General features: G+C 35.4%; 2 protein-coding genes across 3 annotated transcripts in view; both read left to right on the forward strand.

Annotated features, from left to right (window-relative positions):
* Positions 1–2,595: 2,595 nt before the first annotated feature.
* LOC127514621 (odorant receptor 131-2-like) lies at positions 2,596–3,537 on the forward strand. The gene has a single exon (XM_051897660.1). It carries the CDS (start codon positions 2,620–2,622, stop codon positions 3,535–3,537), a length of 918 nt encoding a protein of 305 aa, XP_051753620.1. The 5' UTR covers positions 2,596–2,619.
* A 2,527-nt stretch (positions 3,538–6,064) lies between these two features.
* Positions 6,065–17,864, forward strand: part of uba7 (ubiquitin-like modifier activating enzyme 7) — a 38,355-nt gene continuing 26,555 nt past the window's right edge. Inside the window, exons 1-18 of one of the 2 annotated variants that reach the window (XM_051898170.1) lie at positions 6,065–6,290; positions 6,639–6,686; positions 7,565–7,733; positions 8,241–8,375; positions 8,453–8,559; positions 8,648–8,738; positions 9,399–9,531; positions 9,630–9,727; positions 9,863–10,024; positions 10,569–10,733; positions 11,674–11,784; positions 11,896–11,976; positions 13,355–13,510; positions 13,707–13,872; positions 14,005–14,201; positions 14,680–14,744; positions 15,493–15,688; positions 17,511–17,585. In XM_051898170.1, the coding sequence (XP_051754130.1) occupies positions 6,643–6,686; positions 7,565–7,733; positions 8,241–8,375; positions 8,453–8,559; positions 8,648–8,738; positions 9,399–9,531; positions 9,630–9,727; positions 9,863–10,024; positions 10,569–10,733; positions 11,674–11,784; positions 11,896–11,976; positions 13,355–13,510; positions 13,707–13,872; positions 14,005–14,201; positions 14,680–14,744; positions 15,493–15,688; positions 17,511–17,585 (2,151 nt within the window). In that variant the 5' untranslated portion in view covers positions 6,065–6,290; positions 6,639–6,642. The remainder of the gene's footprint in view (positions 6,291–6,638; positions 6,687–7,564; positions 7,734–8,240; positions 8,376–8,452; positions 8,560–8,647; positions 8,739–9,398; positions 9,532–9,629; positions 9,728–9,862; positions 10,025–10,568; positions 10,734–11,673; positions 11,785–11,895; positions 11,977–13,354; positions 13,511–13,706; positions 13,873–14,004; positions 14,202–14,679; positions 14,745–15,492; positions 15,689–17,510; positions 17,586–17,864) is intronic. The other variant, XM_051898171.1, reaches the window with a different exon arrangement.

Genomic DNA, 17,864 nt, shown 5'->3' on the forward strand with positions numbered 1-17,864 from the left:
TTTTCATTTAGCTACATTTTATTTAAAAACAAAATGTATATTTATTTGCATTTCTGTTTAATTATGACATTTGTTTTATTTGAGATTTGATAATCTTGGCCTAAAAATGTTCAGTCACTTAAACGTGAAAGTGTATTAAAAAGTGAATAAGATATCAAAAATATCAAATGTGGCATACAAACAAATGATGAATTGACTTTGCTCAGAACTAACGACTTTGCTCATTGTCTTTTAATCAGCTGGTGTTTTGGTGATTGTATGAAATCAGTTCTCCTGAAGTTCACACAGTAGTTAATCACTTTAACTTGGGAAATTATCCATTAAGAAATCGCAACTAGGCCTACACATTTTGTCTTTATTTTGAACAGTATCTATTGTTTTATAAATTAAAATGTCTTCATAGCTAAACTACAGTTTTAAAATGAACAATTTGGGGAAAATTGTTCATTATTTTGTTGATAAATATTTTTTGTTATTTTTTGGTTCTCTGTTGTTTTTGCATGTGTTCATAATTTCTTTGTATGACAGCCTGGCCAAAAATGATGTCTGCACAATTTGACATGTTTCATTGTGTTATCACTAATAAAACAGTTGACTCCAAGCACAACTACGCAATATGCTTGCAAAATCTTTAACAAAAGTTTTAATAATATTTGAAAAAAGGTATCACGAGTGGATGTATGAGCAAGTGCATGAAGACGAGTTCAAGCAAAATAGTCTTTAATCCAAAAGTCCAACAAATACATAGAAGAATCACAGGAAAACACATCCACATAACTTAGATGACATCAAACAATGAACTCAGGAAACACAGGGCTTAAATAACAAGGAGAACTAATAAGATAATTAACAGAACCGGTGAACGGAATCATTAATCAAACACACTGGGAAACTAGTGCTGTGTTCAAAATCGCCCCCCTCATTCACTATTCCCTACATTACCCCACTAATATAGTCCACTTGAAGGAGTGAATGAAAACGAGTGAGTGAAATTGGACACTGAGTGCACCAGAAGGGCTGCCGCTTTTACATAATTTGTGCTTGCAGTTTAATAATCATTCGAAACTTAACAAACTGGCAACTGCAGTAGTAAGATGAAAATATTTATTTTGAACTCTGTCATGGAAACTATAAATCTTAATTAAACAATTTAATAATCACTTAAAGATGAATTTATATCTGTATGATATTACGCTGTAGCCACTGGACCAGCAGTTTGGAAAATGGATGGATAAATGATTCAGCTGCGGGCGCCATCTTCTGTTGAGACGCGGGAATTCATTTAGCATGCGACTGTCACAGTGCATTATGGGTATTCTCTAGCCACTGAGTGTAGCCTACATCAGTTGTACACTCGTTATTGCGGTGCATTGTGGGATTGAATGAGTGCACTCGATATCGTCCGCTATGGTTTCGGACACCCAAATGGCTGTCCCCTGAAATAGTGCCCTATTTAAGGGTATAGGATGCGATTTTTGGACACAGCCTGGGTTAAATGACAGGACACGCAGGAAAACAGGAACAAAATCACAATGAAACATAGCCAAAACAGAATATACATGTTACAAAAATATGAAGATGTTAAAGGGATAGTTCACCCAAAAATGAAAATTTGATGTTTATCTGCTTACCTCCAGGGCATCCAAGATATAGGTGACTTTGTTTCTTCAGTAGAACACAAATTATGATTTTTAACTCCAACCGTTGCAGTCTGTCAGTTGTATAATGCATGTCAATGGTAACTCCATCTATAAGAGTAAAAAAAAGCATGCACAGACAAATCCAAATTAAACCCTGCGGCTCGTGACGACACATTGATGTCCTAAGACACGAAACGATCGGTTTGTGCGAGAAACCGAACAGTATTTATATCATTTTTTACCTCTAAAACCATTGACCATTGACAAGCATTATACGACTGACAGACTGCAACGGTTAGAGTTAAAAATCATCATTTGTGTTCTACTGAAGAAACAAAGTCACCTACATCTTGGATGCCCTGGGGGTAAGCAGATAAACATCAAATTTTCATTTTTGGGTGAACTATCCCTTTAATTTTCCTAAAGGCTGGACATTACTTCTGGCCACTATTGTACACCGATTTTTGCTGGGGAAGGAAAAAAAATCAACCTCCTTTCACTGCTTTTTCATGAGATAAGTCTGCATAAACAAAGCATATACATTTCCTGCTTTGCAACCACTCAGAACACCCTGAATAAGCCAAGTGCTAAATGGTTTTCATGTCAGACTGGTTTTCAAATGCTTACTCTGTTAATCTGCAATGTTGCCATGAATGCAAATATTAGATGACGCTTGTGGGTAACAGGCTTAATATTCATGATCTCTGCCCTTTCTACAAACCATAAATAACATTACTCTACTGATTAAAACTCATGTGAGCTTCATACTTCCCACAGTCCAGAACCAGTTCTTCAGCTCAAGGTAAGTCGAAGTAGGTTCAGGTGTAATTTGAATTACAATTTGAGGGGGGAAATACTGTTTATGATATAAGCTCCTGGCAAATGTTAACCTCAGTTATCAATAGTGATTTTTATCATCTGCTTGGACTAGATACAATATGTGCCCTTTTTAACCACTTTCCTGTTTTCTCTCCCAGAAATGAACTCAACAGTCTGGATTGTGGATAGTTATGAAGAAGCTCTTGCCAAAAACATTGTGATTGTTTGTCTTGGTTTTATCATTAATTTCATCAACGGAATGTTAGTGGTGACTTTTTTTTCTAATACAATGTTTTCAAGAGACTCCAGATACATTTTATACATTCACCTGGTAATCAATGACATGCTCATGATATTTGTATCAGTGACTTTATATGTGTTGTCCTACGCTTCACCACTTGTTAATGTTTCGTGGTGTTGCATATTGATGGCTCTTGGTGCAACCACCTTTATGATCACTCCTTTGAATCTGGCTGGTATGGCCATCGAACGGTTCATTGCGATCTGTAAACCACTGCATCACTCTCAGATTTGCACTCCACAAAGAACCTTCATCTTTATATGCTTGCTATGGGTTTTAGGAGCTATACCTTCTCTGTCAGATATCATTATTTTATTTTCAATCCAGCCTATATCTTTCTTCAGATCTCTTATACTTTGCTACTCATTCAATTTGTTCCCTTCCAAAGCCCACTGGGACAACACCACTGCTTCACAAGTCATCTATATGTCTTTGGTGTGGATAATTCTCATTTATACTTATTGCAGAGTCCTGTTCACTGCCAGAAAGGCAGTTTCAAAGGGTTCAGCAAATAAGGCTCGGAGTACTATACTGTTGCATGGTGTCCAGTTACTTCTTTGTATGCTTTCCTATGTCACCCCTTTTATGTACTTAACTATTACTCCTTTTTTTCCTCAACACAGAACTAAGATCACTTTCTGTATTTATCTGCTCACAAATATTATGCCTAGATTACTGAGTCCTTTGATTTATGGGGTCCGAGACCAGAAGTTTGTGAAACAAATGAAGGAATATTTTACATGTAGAGTTATTATTGTAAAGATTGTGCCATCATAATTATGATTATATCTATCTATCTATCTATCTATCTATATATATATATATATATATATATATGTATATATATATATATATAGTCTGATAGTCAACATTGGAAATTCTGGTCATTTACATTTTTCATGCTTAGGCTCGTCATACTCCAGGTTAAGTTATCCAATATTAATATCGCAACGAACACATCAAGCTTCTCTTGCTATTTTGCCGCCTGTCCCTGTACCAGGGTTGCCAGGCAGGTCTGCGTAACAAAACTAGCCCAATGGCCATTCAAAAATAGCCCAAAAGAAAGTCAATGGCTATATCCCAAATATAAAAATAACAAAATATGCCTCTCCCATACATATTTTACAGTCACTATTATGCAAATTGATCATAAACACAGCACAAATGCTCCCAGTGTCGTGGCCTAATACAGGCCTAATATTTGCTTGTGCTGTCTTTCTGGCTAAATAGCATATTTTGTTTAATGCAATGACTATACTTTTAGGTATGTGGTTTAAAAGTGTAAATAGTCCTATATTTAGAATGCCCCTGTATATATGCATTAAAAAAAAAGTTTGTTGCATGAAACAATATGTTCCTCTTTAACAATCTTCTCTTTATGATAAACATTGCCAGATCAAGTAATTTGTTGGCGGTTTGCTTGTTTGTTTGTCTATTTATTTTTGCAAAATGGTCTTTTGTGGTATCATCTAAGTTGTATCATCCAAATCAAAGTTGGTTGATTACATAACTGAGATAAAGTAATAGCCTAGTTAACAATTATTTGTTTACATAGAATATATGATTTATTTATTTATTTAAGCACCTAAAACCTAATCAGTTTGACAGAATCTTACTTAAAGAACTTTACTTCAAATTTTCTTATACTGAAAAATATTCTCATTATTACTAGAACACATTTTACACATGGGGAAAACCAATTGTTTAGACAATAATTCTAAAATGGGGGAAAATTTAAATCTCTTGATTCTAAATTGTAGGCCTACTTAAAGTGGGGGGAGGGGATGTAATGCTATTTCATGCATTCTGACTTATTTACACTGTTAAAAGAGTTGCATTCTCTTGCTAAACATGGCCAAAGTTTCAAAACACGAGTTGGACGTATGACGGAGTATTTCTATGGCAAATATACTACTTCTGGTTGTGGACATGTTTCGCCGAATTTTGTTCGAGTATGGCCTTTATCACGTAATAACAGCGGAATTCCTTGTATAGGCACTTCTCCCTGATAAACGTGCATACACACACACCACCCAGAGCAAGAGCACGCCCATTAACACGCTTTGTTCCGGATACGGAAGCCGAGAGATTTTTCAACAATGGCTGTGTCCCGATTCAGGAGCTGCACCCTTCGAAGGCTGCATACATCATCAAGGCAGTCTCATTTAAGAAAAATAACTGTTAGATTGCAAAGTAAGAAAGAAATTACAGTATTTTACACCTCACAATGAATATCGGTCAATTTTATTATGGTTACTTTTCTTAAATATGACATCCTTGATGACGTATGCAGCCTTTAAATGCGACCTCCGGAGGACGCAGCCTCCGAAATGAGACGCAGCTCCTGTCATCAAAGCAGTGTGTTTTTGGTTGTGAGGGAAAGATTACCTTTTTCAGCTTCCCAAAGAACCCAGCGTTAAGGGAACAGTGGGTGATGTTTGTTTGTTCCCAGAATTTCAGTGATGAATGCTTTGTAAACAAGTCCCAGTTCGGCCCTGGATTTGCAGATCGCGGGTGGTGAGTAAAACTGCATAAAGTATCTGTTTTGTTGGAAATCGGTGTGCAAGTGCATAAAATGTAAACAACATGAGCGTTTTTGTTCCCTTTTTATTTATAATGATGTCACAGCTTGCACAAAAGCTGCGCGCGCTCGTAACTCTTTAGCTCCGCCCACGGCACGCCTCCAGGAGATCGGCTTTTTTTCGGAAAGACTCAGGACAGCGTATCAATCTTTTATAAATATGATAAAACTAAAGACTTTTCGGAGATATAAAGGATGCACTACTACTCAATAGGTACTCAAGATTAACATGAGATTGGCAGAAGCTGTGTGTGATACCCCCCCTTTAAAAGTAACATTGTTTTATTAAACCAGTCCAGACTCCATATCATTGTTCGAGGCCTATTTTTGAGAAAAATGGTTTAAAAACACATAATTATTTATATAAATTTATAAATATACCTTACTGCTTGATATAATCATAGAAATGTCTATTTTAATCACAAACGATTGTGAATGGTCCTTCCAGGTAAGCGCTGCAAAAAATATCAACTGTCACGTGACAGCGTCGGCAGCGCTTTGGACAATACTTTACATCTGATAAATGGCAGAGTGAAACTTTATCGACGAAAATACGGCGTATTATTTAGATTCATCTTATCTGACCAATTTGAGACAAATGCCAGGTCGCTTAACCCTGTCACTTGTTTCTTGTTCAATTCTAGCCGCCTTCAGTTATTTCCATGTATTAGTAGCGCCGTCTTGTGGTTATTCTGAGGTATCTTAATTGCTATGTTGACTTCACTTGAGGAATCTCATCGTGAAATGACAGGAGGTTTCGAAGATACAATAAATAATTGATAATTCTCCTTTTAATCACTCAATATGGCCGAATGTGCGCGAGAGGCCGAGTTACACAATGACTGGAACTCAACAGAAACAGAAACGAAAGTGAAACCCTCTTCTCTGAATGACTCTCAAATGACTTTCTGTTTTGACAGAGGAACCAAACGCCAAACTCCGCTAAAAGGTAAATATCACTGAATATATTCCCTACTCGTTGATAATAGCTCGTTATGGAATTATACAGTTGTCATATTAATGAATTCGTCATTGGTCATATTGTTGTTAGCTAATTCATCCTTGAAAACTGTCAATGCATTTACACCCAGGTTATGAACAGGTATCTAAAAGACCCATTACTACATGATGGACAGCCACCATATGAATAGTAATAATACTAACAGTACTTTTAGAACGTAACATGTAAATACCATGGTACGTGATTATGGAAATCAGTAAGTACCATATTAGCGTCTGACACCTTGACTACTTCTTTGTAAATAATACCACTGTGAATGATTTGTCATTCTTACAGAAAAATGGCTCAGGCTGATATTGACGAGGGATTATATTCTCGACAGCTGTAAGTGTATTGTAAAATATTCTTATATGCCACATACAACTTATATTTCCTTATTTGTATCTTGGTTTTCCCATATATACCTTGATTTTTGTGTTTTCCGACTCTATTATCTGTGGAAATTTAATTTTACTTGAGTAATCTAACTGAAATACTAATTAAGTGTTCTTGAAACTGCTTGTATTACGTTTCTAATGAAAAAAAAAAATGTGTATTGTACTTCTTACAGTTTCATTTAGACATTAAAAATGCACATTTTTGCAGGTCCCTCAGATTGTAAAAAAGACCAGAAATGTGTTTAATGATACATATGGAAGCCTAATAGACAGTAGGTTTAAAAGCATGTAAAGCTCATATTTCTGTACATTCATTAGTTGTTCAGTTTGTTGCATCAGGTGTAATGTTGTCTAATTCGTCTTTTTGAGGTCGAGTTACTTGCTTAGTTTGAGGAATTCCAGTTATGTATTTTCTGTAGGTTCCAAGTCATCAATGCTTTATGAATAGTTACGCCCATCCCGACTAGTCTTTTCCTGGTATTTTTCACATAAAACAAAGTGAAAGTAACTGGGTTTGCTTTTTTGCATTGTTGAAATAAGTTGCATACTATTTAGCTTATCTGAATTGGATTAGGATTTGCGTTTTACTTTTATGTAAAAAAAATGTCCCATACATTATTTAAATATGCAAAATATACATCATGATAGTATTTGTTATATTTAATGTATGCTTATGTTAATTTAGATTAAAAATTGTATTTATTTTGTTTCACAAAATAAGTATATTAAATGGCAACAGTCAGAGGTCAAATGTTTTAAATATTAAATCAGTATGTAGGGAAATTTTACTTTATGCACAAGCCATTTTTTTTTATCTCACAACAGGTATGTGATTGACCATGATGCAATGCGTCGCATGGGAAAGGCCGATGTTCTTATTGCTGGAATGCGAGGTCTTGGCGTGGAAATTGCCAAGAATGTGATTCTGGCTGGAGTTCGATCCGTCACCGTTCAGGATGAGGGTGTGGTGGAGTGGAGAGATCTGTCTTCTCAGGTAGTAAACTTTTAATGCATTTAAATGAGTAGTTCATCCAAAAACTAAGTAGTCTGCCATCCTTTACTAACCAGGAAAGAAGATGCTTTAAAGATGCTCAGAGCTGCTGTTTTCTATGCAAAGAAAATGAACGGTGATTTACACATGTGTGCATTCAGACATGATACCTCAAGACACATCAAACACCATTGGTTTTTGCGTGGTGATTTGAATGTTTTGAATTATATGCAGGTGAGGTTTGAGAGTATTCAAGTGCAAGGGTTTATTTTGTAGCTTATGATGGCAGAATTCATTTTCATTTCCTGGAAAAGAGCCATTTGTGTTCCAAACAAACAAGTCATACAGGTTTGGAAAGGCTTGCATCAGTAAATTATGAAATAATTAGCATTTTTGGGTTAATAATTTGTTTTTGTTTTTTTTTTAATTTGCAAAAATGTCAATGATTAATGTAGGTGTTGTTGGGGGATCTTTACAAAGGATCATTTTTATAATCTCTTATGTCTTCAGTTTTACCTGAAAGAAGCTGATCTGGGTCAGAATAGGGCCTTGTGCTCTGAGAAGCAGCTCTCTAGTCTGAACGTCTACGTTCGAGTGTCTGCCTGGACTAACAAACTCAACGAGGACTTCCTCAGCAAGTTCCAGGTGAGTTATGATCCTGTCTCATATGTCCGTGCAAAAAAAAATTCTTGTTTTGTCTTATTTTATGTTTATTACAATAGGTGGTGGTGCTCACAAATTCACCTTTAGAAGAGCAGCTACGTGTGGGAACGTTTTGTCACTCAAACAATATAAAGTTTATTGTGGCTGACACCAGAGGACTTTGTGGGTAGGCTGCATTCTGTGAATCAATACAATGCATGAAAATGGTTAAATTAGTGCAAAATCATAATCTGATTTCTGTGTTTGGTTTGCAGGCAGTTGTTCTGTGACTTTGGCGAATCGTTTGAGGTCCAAGACACAAATGGAGAAACTCCAGTCTCAGCCATGATTGCTCATATCAGCAAGGTGACAGGACAAAAAAATGCATTTTCACTTTCAGTTTGGTCCTCTTGATACTCACCCTCAAGTCATTCCAAATCCAAATCTTCGATGAAATACAAATAAAAACATTTTTAATGAAATCAGAGAGATTTCTGTCCCTCCACTGAAAATCAGTTTCAAAACTTTGACGCTTCAAAATGTTGGTTAAGACATAATAAAGAGAGTCGATATGAATCGGGCAGTTTAATCAAGCAAGTGCATTTGAGCTTCTGTTTTTGATGTATGTGTTTTGATCAATGTTTAAATATAAACAAATGCTAAATTAAATCTGTTCATCATAAAGTGATTGTGTCTCTTCAGACAATTTGGATTAAATTAGATTCATCTGTTTATTAGGTTTTTATGACCTTTTTGAAGTGTCAAAGTTTTGGGTGAATGAACTTTCAATCGAGGGACAGAAATTTCATTAAAAATATCTTAAAAGTCTTATGGATTTGTAAGACATGACGGCGAGAAATTGATGGCAGATTTTCATTTTTTCTTTTTCAAAACAATTTGCCCAAAATGTATTATTTTGTTTATTTATTATTATTACAATTGACATGACTCAGTCAGTAATTCTTTTTTCTTTCTTTACTATCCTTTAATTAATTTGAGCTGAAAATGTAACATTTTCCATCATAGGAGAATCCAGGCGTAGTGACATGCACAGATGAAGAGAGTCATGAATTTACCGATGGCATGTTTGTGACTTTTTCTGAGGTTCAAGGCATGACCGAACTCAACAGTTATGGTTCCGTTGAGATCAAAGTGCGGGGTAGGTGTCATATGATATGTGGAAAATATCTAGAGCTGATACTGGTGGATAGCATGCGGTTAATTTGATAACAAATATATATATGCCAATGTTTTTAGACAGCTACTCCTTCACTATTTGTGACACTTCAAACTTTTCCGAGTATGTGGAGGGTGGAGTGGCAACTGAAGTGAAACAGCCTGAAATCCTCCACTTTGTAAGTGTTACCCAGTATTGATTTATATTTAAGATGCTGTTATCATGATGTAGTGTGCTTTTGAAATCTGTAAGTGTGTCAATGTACAGCATTATAGCAAGGCACCTCCTTGAGGTGATGTTTTAATGCTTGCAGAAACCTCTGAACGTGGCTCTGGATGAAGCGCTCAGAAATCCTGAGCTTGTGGAGATGACAGACTATGGCAAGACACGAAGACACCAGTCTCTGCACCTGGCCTTCCAGGCCCTGCATAGATTTACTCAGAAATACAGCCGGACACCCCAACCTAGATCCCAGGTCAGTCATACCATGACACCTTTATGCTGAAAATGTGTTTTAAAGTACACACATTGTATCAAAATTTTCCACAGTGTGACTTTATTGTCAGTACATTGCGCAAAATATTATATAAGGTTTAAGAAAATTAATATTACTGTTCTTTTCTGGAAAAACTGACCCTTTGATAATTATTGATTATTGATCTTCATTAAAAACCATTTATTATAAGATTCTTTTTTTTTATATGCATGTGCAAATATTTGACAATTTGATTACAATATAAATGCAATGCATTAAGAAATCTAAAAATTTGTACTATGTGATTTTATTACTAATCACTATTAATCATAATTATTTTCACAATTTTACATTATGAAATATTGACAAAAAATGATTTTTACCACTGAAAATAGGTCAGTAATTGTATTTTGAAATAATAAGCACCTAATACTAATAGTAATTCAATGCACTGATCTGCATCATCACTTTTTTTTTTACCCCTAAATGTAATAGTTCAAAAGCCTGACTATAGTTCATCTCTGTGTTTTGCTGCCCTCTGTAGGCTGATGCTGAAGTGCTGGTTACTATCACAAAAGAGCTTTGCACAGATGCAAAGTTTGATGAGCTTGATGAAGACGCTGTAAGAAATTTATCTCTGGTTGCCAGTGGTGACCTGGCACCTGTCAATGCCTTCATTGGAGGGCTGGCTGCTCAGGAGGTGGTGAAGGTGAGTTTGATCATTTAACTCTTTCCCCGCCATTGACAGAATTTTTCGGCAATCCATGTTTTCACTGTTATTGAATAGGATTAGGTGAAGAAGCAGAAACAAGCGATAAAAGCATTGCTTATGCACATGCTGTAGTCTTTGACGAAAATGTGATTTTCTTAAATTTTTGTTCAAGATGTTGCTTTGTTTTAACTCTTTCTCCGCCAGCATTTTTGAAAAAAGTTGCCAGCCACTGCCAGCATTTTTGATCCTTTTCACAAAAGTTTCATGGCCCCCAGAATATTTTGTTGTATGAATATCTGAACATGCAACATGTCAAAAGAAGGAACAGACCCTCTGCTTTTAAACAAAAACAAAAAAGCTTCATGAAACATTTTCTTATCAACACTTGCATATGGGTACATTTCATAAAAAAAAAACAATATTTTGAGCAAAAAGCTGAGAAAATTGCGTTTTTGTCAAAGACTATTTCTGGATCATAATCAGATCAATGATCAAATCATAGATGGAGTAGACTGAGTCCATCAACACCCCTAAAGCTTCACAGTCCTATAGCTGTGTTTTGATCAAGAGATTCATTACTCTTTCAGAAGATGCATAATAGCGCCCTCTACCGTATAACAGTGAAAAAGAGTTCATGAAACTTAAACATATTCAAATGTTGATAAAAAAAAAGAATGCATTTTTTCAAAGCAGAGTCTCTGTTTTTTTTCTTTTGATATATTGCATGTTCAGATATTCATACAACAAAATATTTTGGGGGCCATGAAACTTTTGTGAAAATGCTGGCAGTAGCTGGCAACTTAAAAAAAAAAAAAAAAAAACGCTGGAATGAAAAGAGTTAATGATATTTACACTGGCATCACCAGTTGATGGACACATAACATGGTCTATATATAAGCACATTTTTGAAAGACTACATGTGTATGAAATCTTTCAGGCATGCAGTGGTAAATTCACTCCTCTCAGGCAGTGGCTGTATTTCGATGCCCTGGAATGCCTGCCTATAGAGGAGGATGGAGTTGTCCTTACTGAAGACGCCTGTGCTCCTGTAAGCAACGAGCAAGCTCATTCTCACTATTTAAAAAAGCACTTTTTTTTTTTTTTTTTTTAGCACTTTTTGTACTTTCACATAAAGTGATCTGTATCCTCTGTGCTGTAGAGAGACAGTCGATATGATGGGCAGATTGCTGTGTTTGGATCTGCATTTCAAGACAAGCTGAAGAAACAGAACTATTTTTTGGTGAGTGTGTTTCTCTTGCTTCACCAGCAGAGGAGGTCATTACCCCTTTTTGTGTTTCAGTAAACCCTGTTGGATGACTGTCAGTTACTTATCATTGATCTGTTATGGAGAGCAGTGAGAAGATCAGTGAGTCAGTGGTGTAGAATGCACAGGAAATATTTTATGTGCTATGTGATATTTCCTGTTGAGCACTAAGGATATGTTGGTCAGAGTTTCCTGTGTGAATCAACCTAATATTGCAGAATTTTTTGGGGAGAATTTTTTGGTTTATTACTTTGGTGACTCTGAATGTTGCTAAAACCTGTATTTCTTCATTTAAAGGGTTAGTTCACCCAAAAATGAAAATAATGTAATTTATTACTCACCTTCATGCCATTCCACACCCGTAAGACCTTCGTTCATCTTCGGAACACAAATTAAGATATTTTTGATAAAATCTGATGGCTCAGTGAGGCCTGAAGCTTAATGAAGCAGTGTTTTGAAATCGGCCATCACTATATAAGTCATTATTTTGTTTTTTTGGCACACCAAAAATATTCTCATCGCTTTATAATATTAATATTGAACCACTGTACTCATATGAACTGATTTAAATATGTTTTTAGTACATTAATTACATGATACATGTACATTTAGTACAATAATTAGTACATGAACTAACCCTTTAATTATTCAGTTTGTTCATGTTTGTTCATTTATGTTTTTAGCATAAACTACTGTTCAAAAGTTTGGGGTCTATATAATTTTTTTTAATAATACTTTTATTTAGCAAGGATGTATTAAATTGATCAAAAGGGACATTAAAGACATTTATAATGTTACAAAAGATTTTTATTTAAAATAAATGTTCTTTTGAACTTTCTATTCATCAAAGAATCCTAAAAAATTATCACGGTTTCCACAAAAATCTGAAGCACCAGAACTGTTTTAACATCGGTTCATTGATAATAATAAGAATTATTTCTTGAGCAGCAAATCAGCATATTAGAATGATTTGTGAAGGATCATGTAACACTGAAGACCATGGTAATGATGCTGAAAATTCAGCTTTGATGACAGAAATAAATTGCATTTTAAAATCTATTAAAATGGAAAACAGTTATTTTAAACTGAAATAATATTTCACAGTATTACTATTTTGTACAGTTTGTTTGATCAAATAAATGCAGCTCTGGTGAGCATAAGAGAAAAATCTTTTTATGTGACCCTAAACTTTTGAATGATTGTGTACATTTATGCTATAAAGTACATTACATGTAAACCTAGTCCTTCCTTATTTAACCTCTCTTCAAAATTACAAGTCCTGCTCCATCTCTCAGTCTTGAAGATTATTAATCAATATTATTCATCAATTCTCATCAAATGTCTATGTGATCAGGTTGGAGCTGGAGCGATTGGTTGTGAGCTGATGAAGAACTTTGCTCTGATTGGTCTGGGTGCGGGAGAGGGTGGAAAAATTACAGTGACTGACATGGACTCCATTGAGCGATCGAATCTGAATCGTCAGTTTCTGTTCCGCTCTCAGGATATCGGGGTAAGAAGAGTTGGCACACAATAGCTACACCATTGATTTGAACTTCAGAAAATGGTTTTAGTACAATATCAATGACAGTAATCTAAAACAGAGCCATCACTAAAGTCTTATTGAATGAGCCACGTCCACTTCACATGCCTTAAATGTTGTAAAATCATTGTAATGCATTTACATTTATTCTTTTTATCTCTCTCAGAGGCTGAAGTCAGAGGTGGCGGCGGAGTCTGTTAAAGAGATGAACCCTTACATGAACATCATCTCTCACCAGAACCGAGTGTGTGCAGAGACAGAGGAGGTCTACACACATTTGTTCTACAGTCACCTTGATGGCGTAGCAGCTGCGCTGGATAATGTGGATGCACGTGAGTGCTGACTTTGCTAGGTCCCATGTTACACCAGCTGTGTTTATCAGCCAGAAGTTTGTGTTTCCTTATGCCTCAGCCAAAATTTAGAAAGTACTACATGTCTAACATTTTACTTTACCTGTTCATTAGGAGTCTATCTTGACCAGTGCTGTGTGCGAAGCAAAAAGCCCATGCTGGAGGGAGGAACTCTGGGTAGTAAAGGCCACACATTGGTGGTAGTACCACATCTGACTGAATCGTATGGACCCTCCACATCTGGAGGACAGAAAGCCATTCCCATCTGCACACTCAAGAACTTCCCTCACCGTATAGAGCACACGCTACAGGTGAGAAGGCATACATTTTTCTGTTTAGCAGATTTATAGGTTGTTGCGTTGACAGAAAATTATCATTTCTCTCATTTTGCTGTCACAAACACTTCTGTTGGGTCAATTTTTAGGAGTTAAACTGTCCTGTGTTACTCTAAATATTAATTAAAAAAAAAAAAAAAACATTTTGAAAATTATTCCAACGGTTCCTCTTTGTTGTTGTTGTTGTAGTTGTGGTGTGGATGGTTATTAAAGCTTTATATTTATAGTTATCATCCTTGGTGAGAATGGCCTTTAATTTAAGTGGAAATATTCAGGCATAAATAAATACATTAAATAAAATTATATAATATATCCAGGCCTTTATGATCAAAATATTTATACATCTGAAGATTTGCAAATACACAAAGTGACAATTTTAATGCACAAGTTTTCAACCAAACATGTGGCTCTGTGTGTGAATCACAAATTATTTTTATTTTTTTAATTATTTCAGTGGGCCAGAGACCAGTTTGAAGGACTTTTCAAGCAAATGGCAGAGAATGTGAACCACTTTCTCAGGTATAGATAAACGCATTTCAACTAGTCAATAGTCTAGAGGAGAAATAAGATAAAATGTGTGCAGGAAATATAGGGTGAAAAGGCACAACTGTTATCAGCAGATGCAGATATTGTGTCAGAGATTCTGATCAACATTGTACTCCTTAAATGTGACCCACTCCTCATGTCCAGGCTCAGCTATTCATTATTACTGCAACCCTGGCTTCCTGCCACAAGTGTCAACTGTAGTCAGATCTCTTTTCCATCTGAAATGAGGTGAAGGATGTTTATATAAAGGCGAGTGTGCAGGAAGTTGAGGTGCTGTGTGCTGCAGGCAGATACCGCAGAGGGAAGGCAGCAGCAGAACTGCCTCAATCTCAACTACTTCCTGTTGGCTGTCAGCAAACTCCACCCAACTCAACAGCTTTCTTTGGCTAAAAACTGAATATGTTTTGGGGCAGTGTTATTGTAGTATCATAGATATACTATTATCGTTTTTTATTAATATTGTGAATTAGTTTTTTTTGCATTTTAATTTTAGTTAATGTTTGTGTGTGTGTGTTTAAAATATTTTTTTTAAAAGTTCTGTTTAATTTTAAGAAATAGCTAGTTTTAGATTTAGTTAATGATAATGCCCCTGTTTTTGGGGCCATTTAAAGTTTAGCCTGAACGATTGATGTTGAAAAAATTAAAACAACAAAAAAGCTACTCATACTGCATAGCATAGCATACAGACAGCTCTACCCCTTTTCTCCATCTCTGTCTGCAGTGACCCAACCTATGTAGATCGGAAAGTCGCCCGTGGGGATGTGGAGGCTGTGGAAATGTTGGAGGGTGTCTATAGGAGTCTGAGCGAGGAATGGCCTCAGAACTGGACTGACTGTGTCAGCTGGGCCCGCAAACAGTGGGAAACACTTTACAACAATCAAATTAGACAACTACTGCACTGCTTTCCCCCTGACCAGGTAACACAGAGAGCCATGTACTGTACACACTTTACGGTGAAGTATACAATAGTGCGACATAATGGCTAAATATATATATATATATATATATATATATATATATTTATAATCACATAGGAGAATGGGGGAATATGTGCTATTGATATGAAAGTAGTGTCATTCTTAATGGTTCTTTAAAATATATATTTTCTTTAAACAAATTATTATTAAAATTAATTAAGATTTTTTTTTTTTAATTTGGGATGTAAAAAGATCCGTATGTTTTTGTCATGTTTCCCAAACACTACAGTAAAACGCTTTGGATAAAAAAGAGACCTACTAAAATGACTACTTACAGGTTTTGTCTTATCAATATACTTTAGACATTTTGATTATGAGTCTGTTAAGAAAGTGAGTTGGCTAATAATCCATTAGTTTTGGGATCGCAGGAGTGCTTGAATGTGTTAGTTTCACTTTGGACCAGCAGGTGGCGCTGTTGTCTATAACAACAAGTGGCTCGGACCATGTTTAGAGAGAAGGCATGATAGTCACAATACCTTGTGAAATAAATATTTATGAAAATTTTCACATCAAAATCAATCATTTATGTAATTATCTGAAGTCTTATTATAAATCCAAAAGTGCTCATCATGTGAATTGCAGCATATTACAATAATTTCTTTCTAAATATATGAGATTCTAATTGTTAGGGAAAAAATACAACCAATCATTTCCACTGGGAGTTTGTGCATCTATGGTTGTGTAACAGTATGGATGTGGAGAGGTCTAATCCATAGCATCAGTGCCTGCTCACAGAGATAATCATTCATTCAGAGGAGGGGTGATATGGACAAGAAAACAGAGTTTTGAAACTCTGAAATGTCCTTTATCTTGCATGTCCAGATATAACAGTTGCAAAACCTGAAGTCGCAGATGAGTAGACCACAGTTCAGTTTGAAGGTTTGTGCTTGAATATACTGAAAAAGAGTAAATCATTGGCATCACCAAGCTTTGCATAACAGTTTCTCGTTGTCAGTTGGAAGTCTTTCCTGTAGTGCAGAAAGACGGTTGTAAAGATCAACACAATTCTTTCTGTTAAACTAGTGGAATAAGCTTTGTGTTACTGCTCTTTTGGTCTGCCTTTGTTCTTTTCAACAGCCTCTTCTGTTTTTTTGTTAAAAGACAAATCGTATTGAACGCACACACACATGATAAACTCATTACTCTGTCTCTCTGAGCAAAAGGCTTGGAGACATGGGCTTTATGGTGACCAATCACGTCCACTTCACATCAGCATGTGACTGATGTGGCTGGAGGGCATCCATTTGGCCCGCAACACATGTAGACGTCTTCCATTGTTGTTTACTGGAGCTGACTATATAGTGCCTTTAAACAATATTTTTATATATTAAAATAAACAACAATAAGTAAAACAATGTATATAAAAATATTTTAAAAATGAAAAATAGACAAGCATTTAATCATAATTATAATAAAAAACAAATACATAAAATAATTTACATATACATAAAATTATTTTAACTGGTCCTATATAAACATGTAATAATAGATATAATAACAATAGAACTATATAGTATCTTTAACAGCATGTTTTATAAATAAAAATGAACAACAATAAATAATGTTTATAGAGCATTTTTAAAATAAAAAATAGACAAACATCTAATAATAAATGTAATAAAAATATTTAATATTAAATATTAAATATTTAATATTAACATAATATGAAATATATTTAATACATTCAAAAACATTAAAAGAAAATGTAAACCCTTTTTTAAAACACATTTTCTCCTCTCGTTCACACTCTGGCCCTCACTAGGTAACAAGCTCTGGACTTCCGTTCTGGATGGGCGCAAAGAGACGTCCACATCCTTTGACCTTTGACACCAACAATGTAAGTTTTACTGGGTAAATTCCCAAACACAGTCTCTGGGATTTCCCATCATCCCCTGCAGACAGGAATGACTAACTTTACGACTCACGGTTTCTCTCCTGGTGTGATTTAGATACTATCTGATATTATTGATCACCTGAGATTAACAAAGCAAAGTGAAAACGTGTTAAGCCCCCGACCCCTCACACACAGACACACTCACACAGGTAAACACAGAGGCACATTAGCAAACAGGTAATTTTTTTAACAGAAACCCTTTCAGACACATATATAAACTGA

Source organism: Ctenopharyngodon idella, chromosome 6 (genome assembly GCF_019924925.1).
Source record: "Ctenopharyngodon idella isolate HZGC_01 chromosome 6, HZGC01, whole genome shotgun sequence".
Taxonomy (NCBI): Eukaryota; Metazoa; Chordata; class Actinopteri; order Cypriniformes; family Xenocyprididae; genus Ctenopharyngodon; species Ctenopharyngodon idella.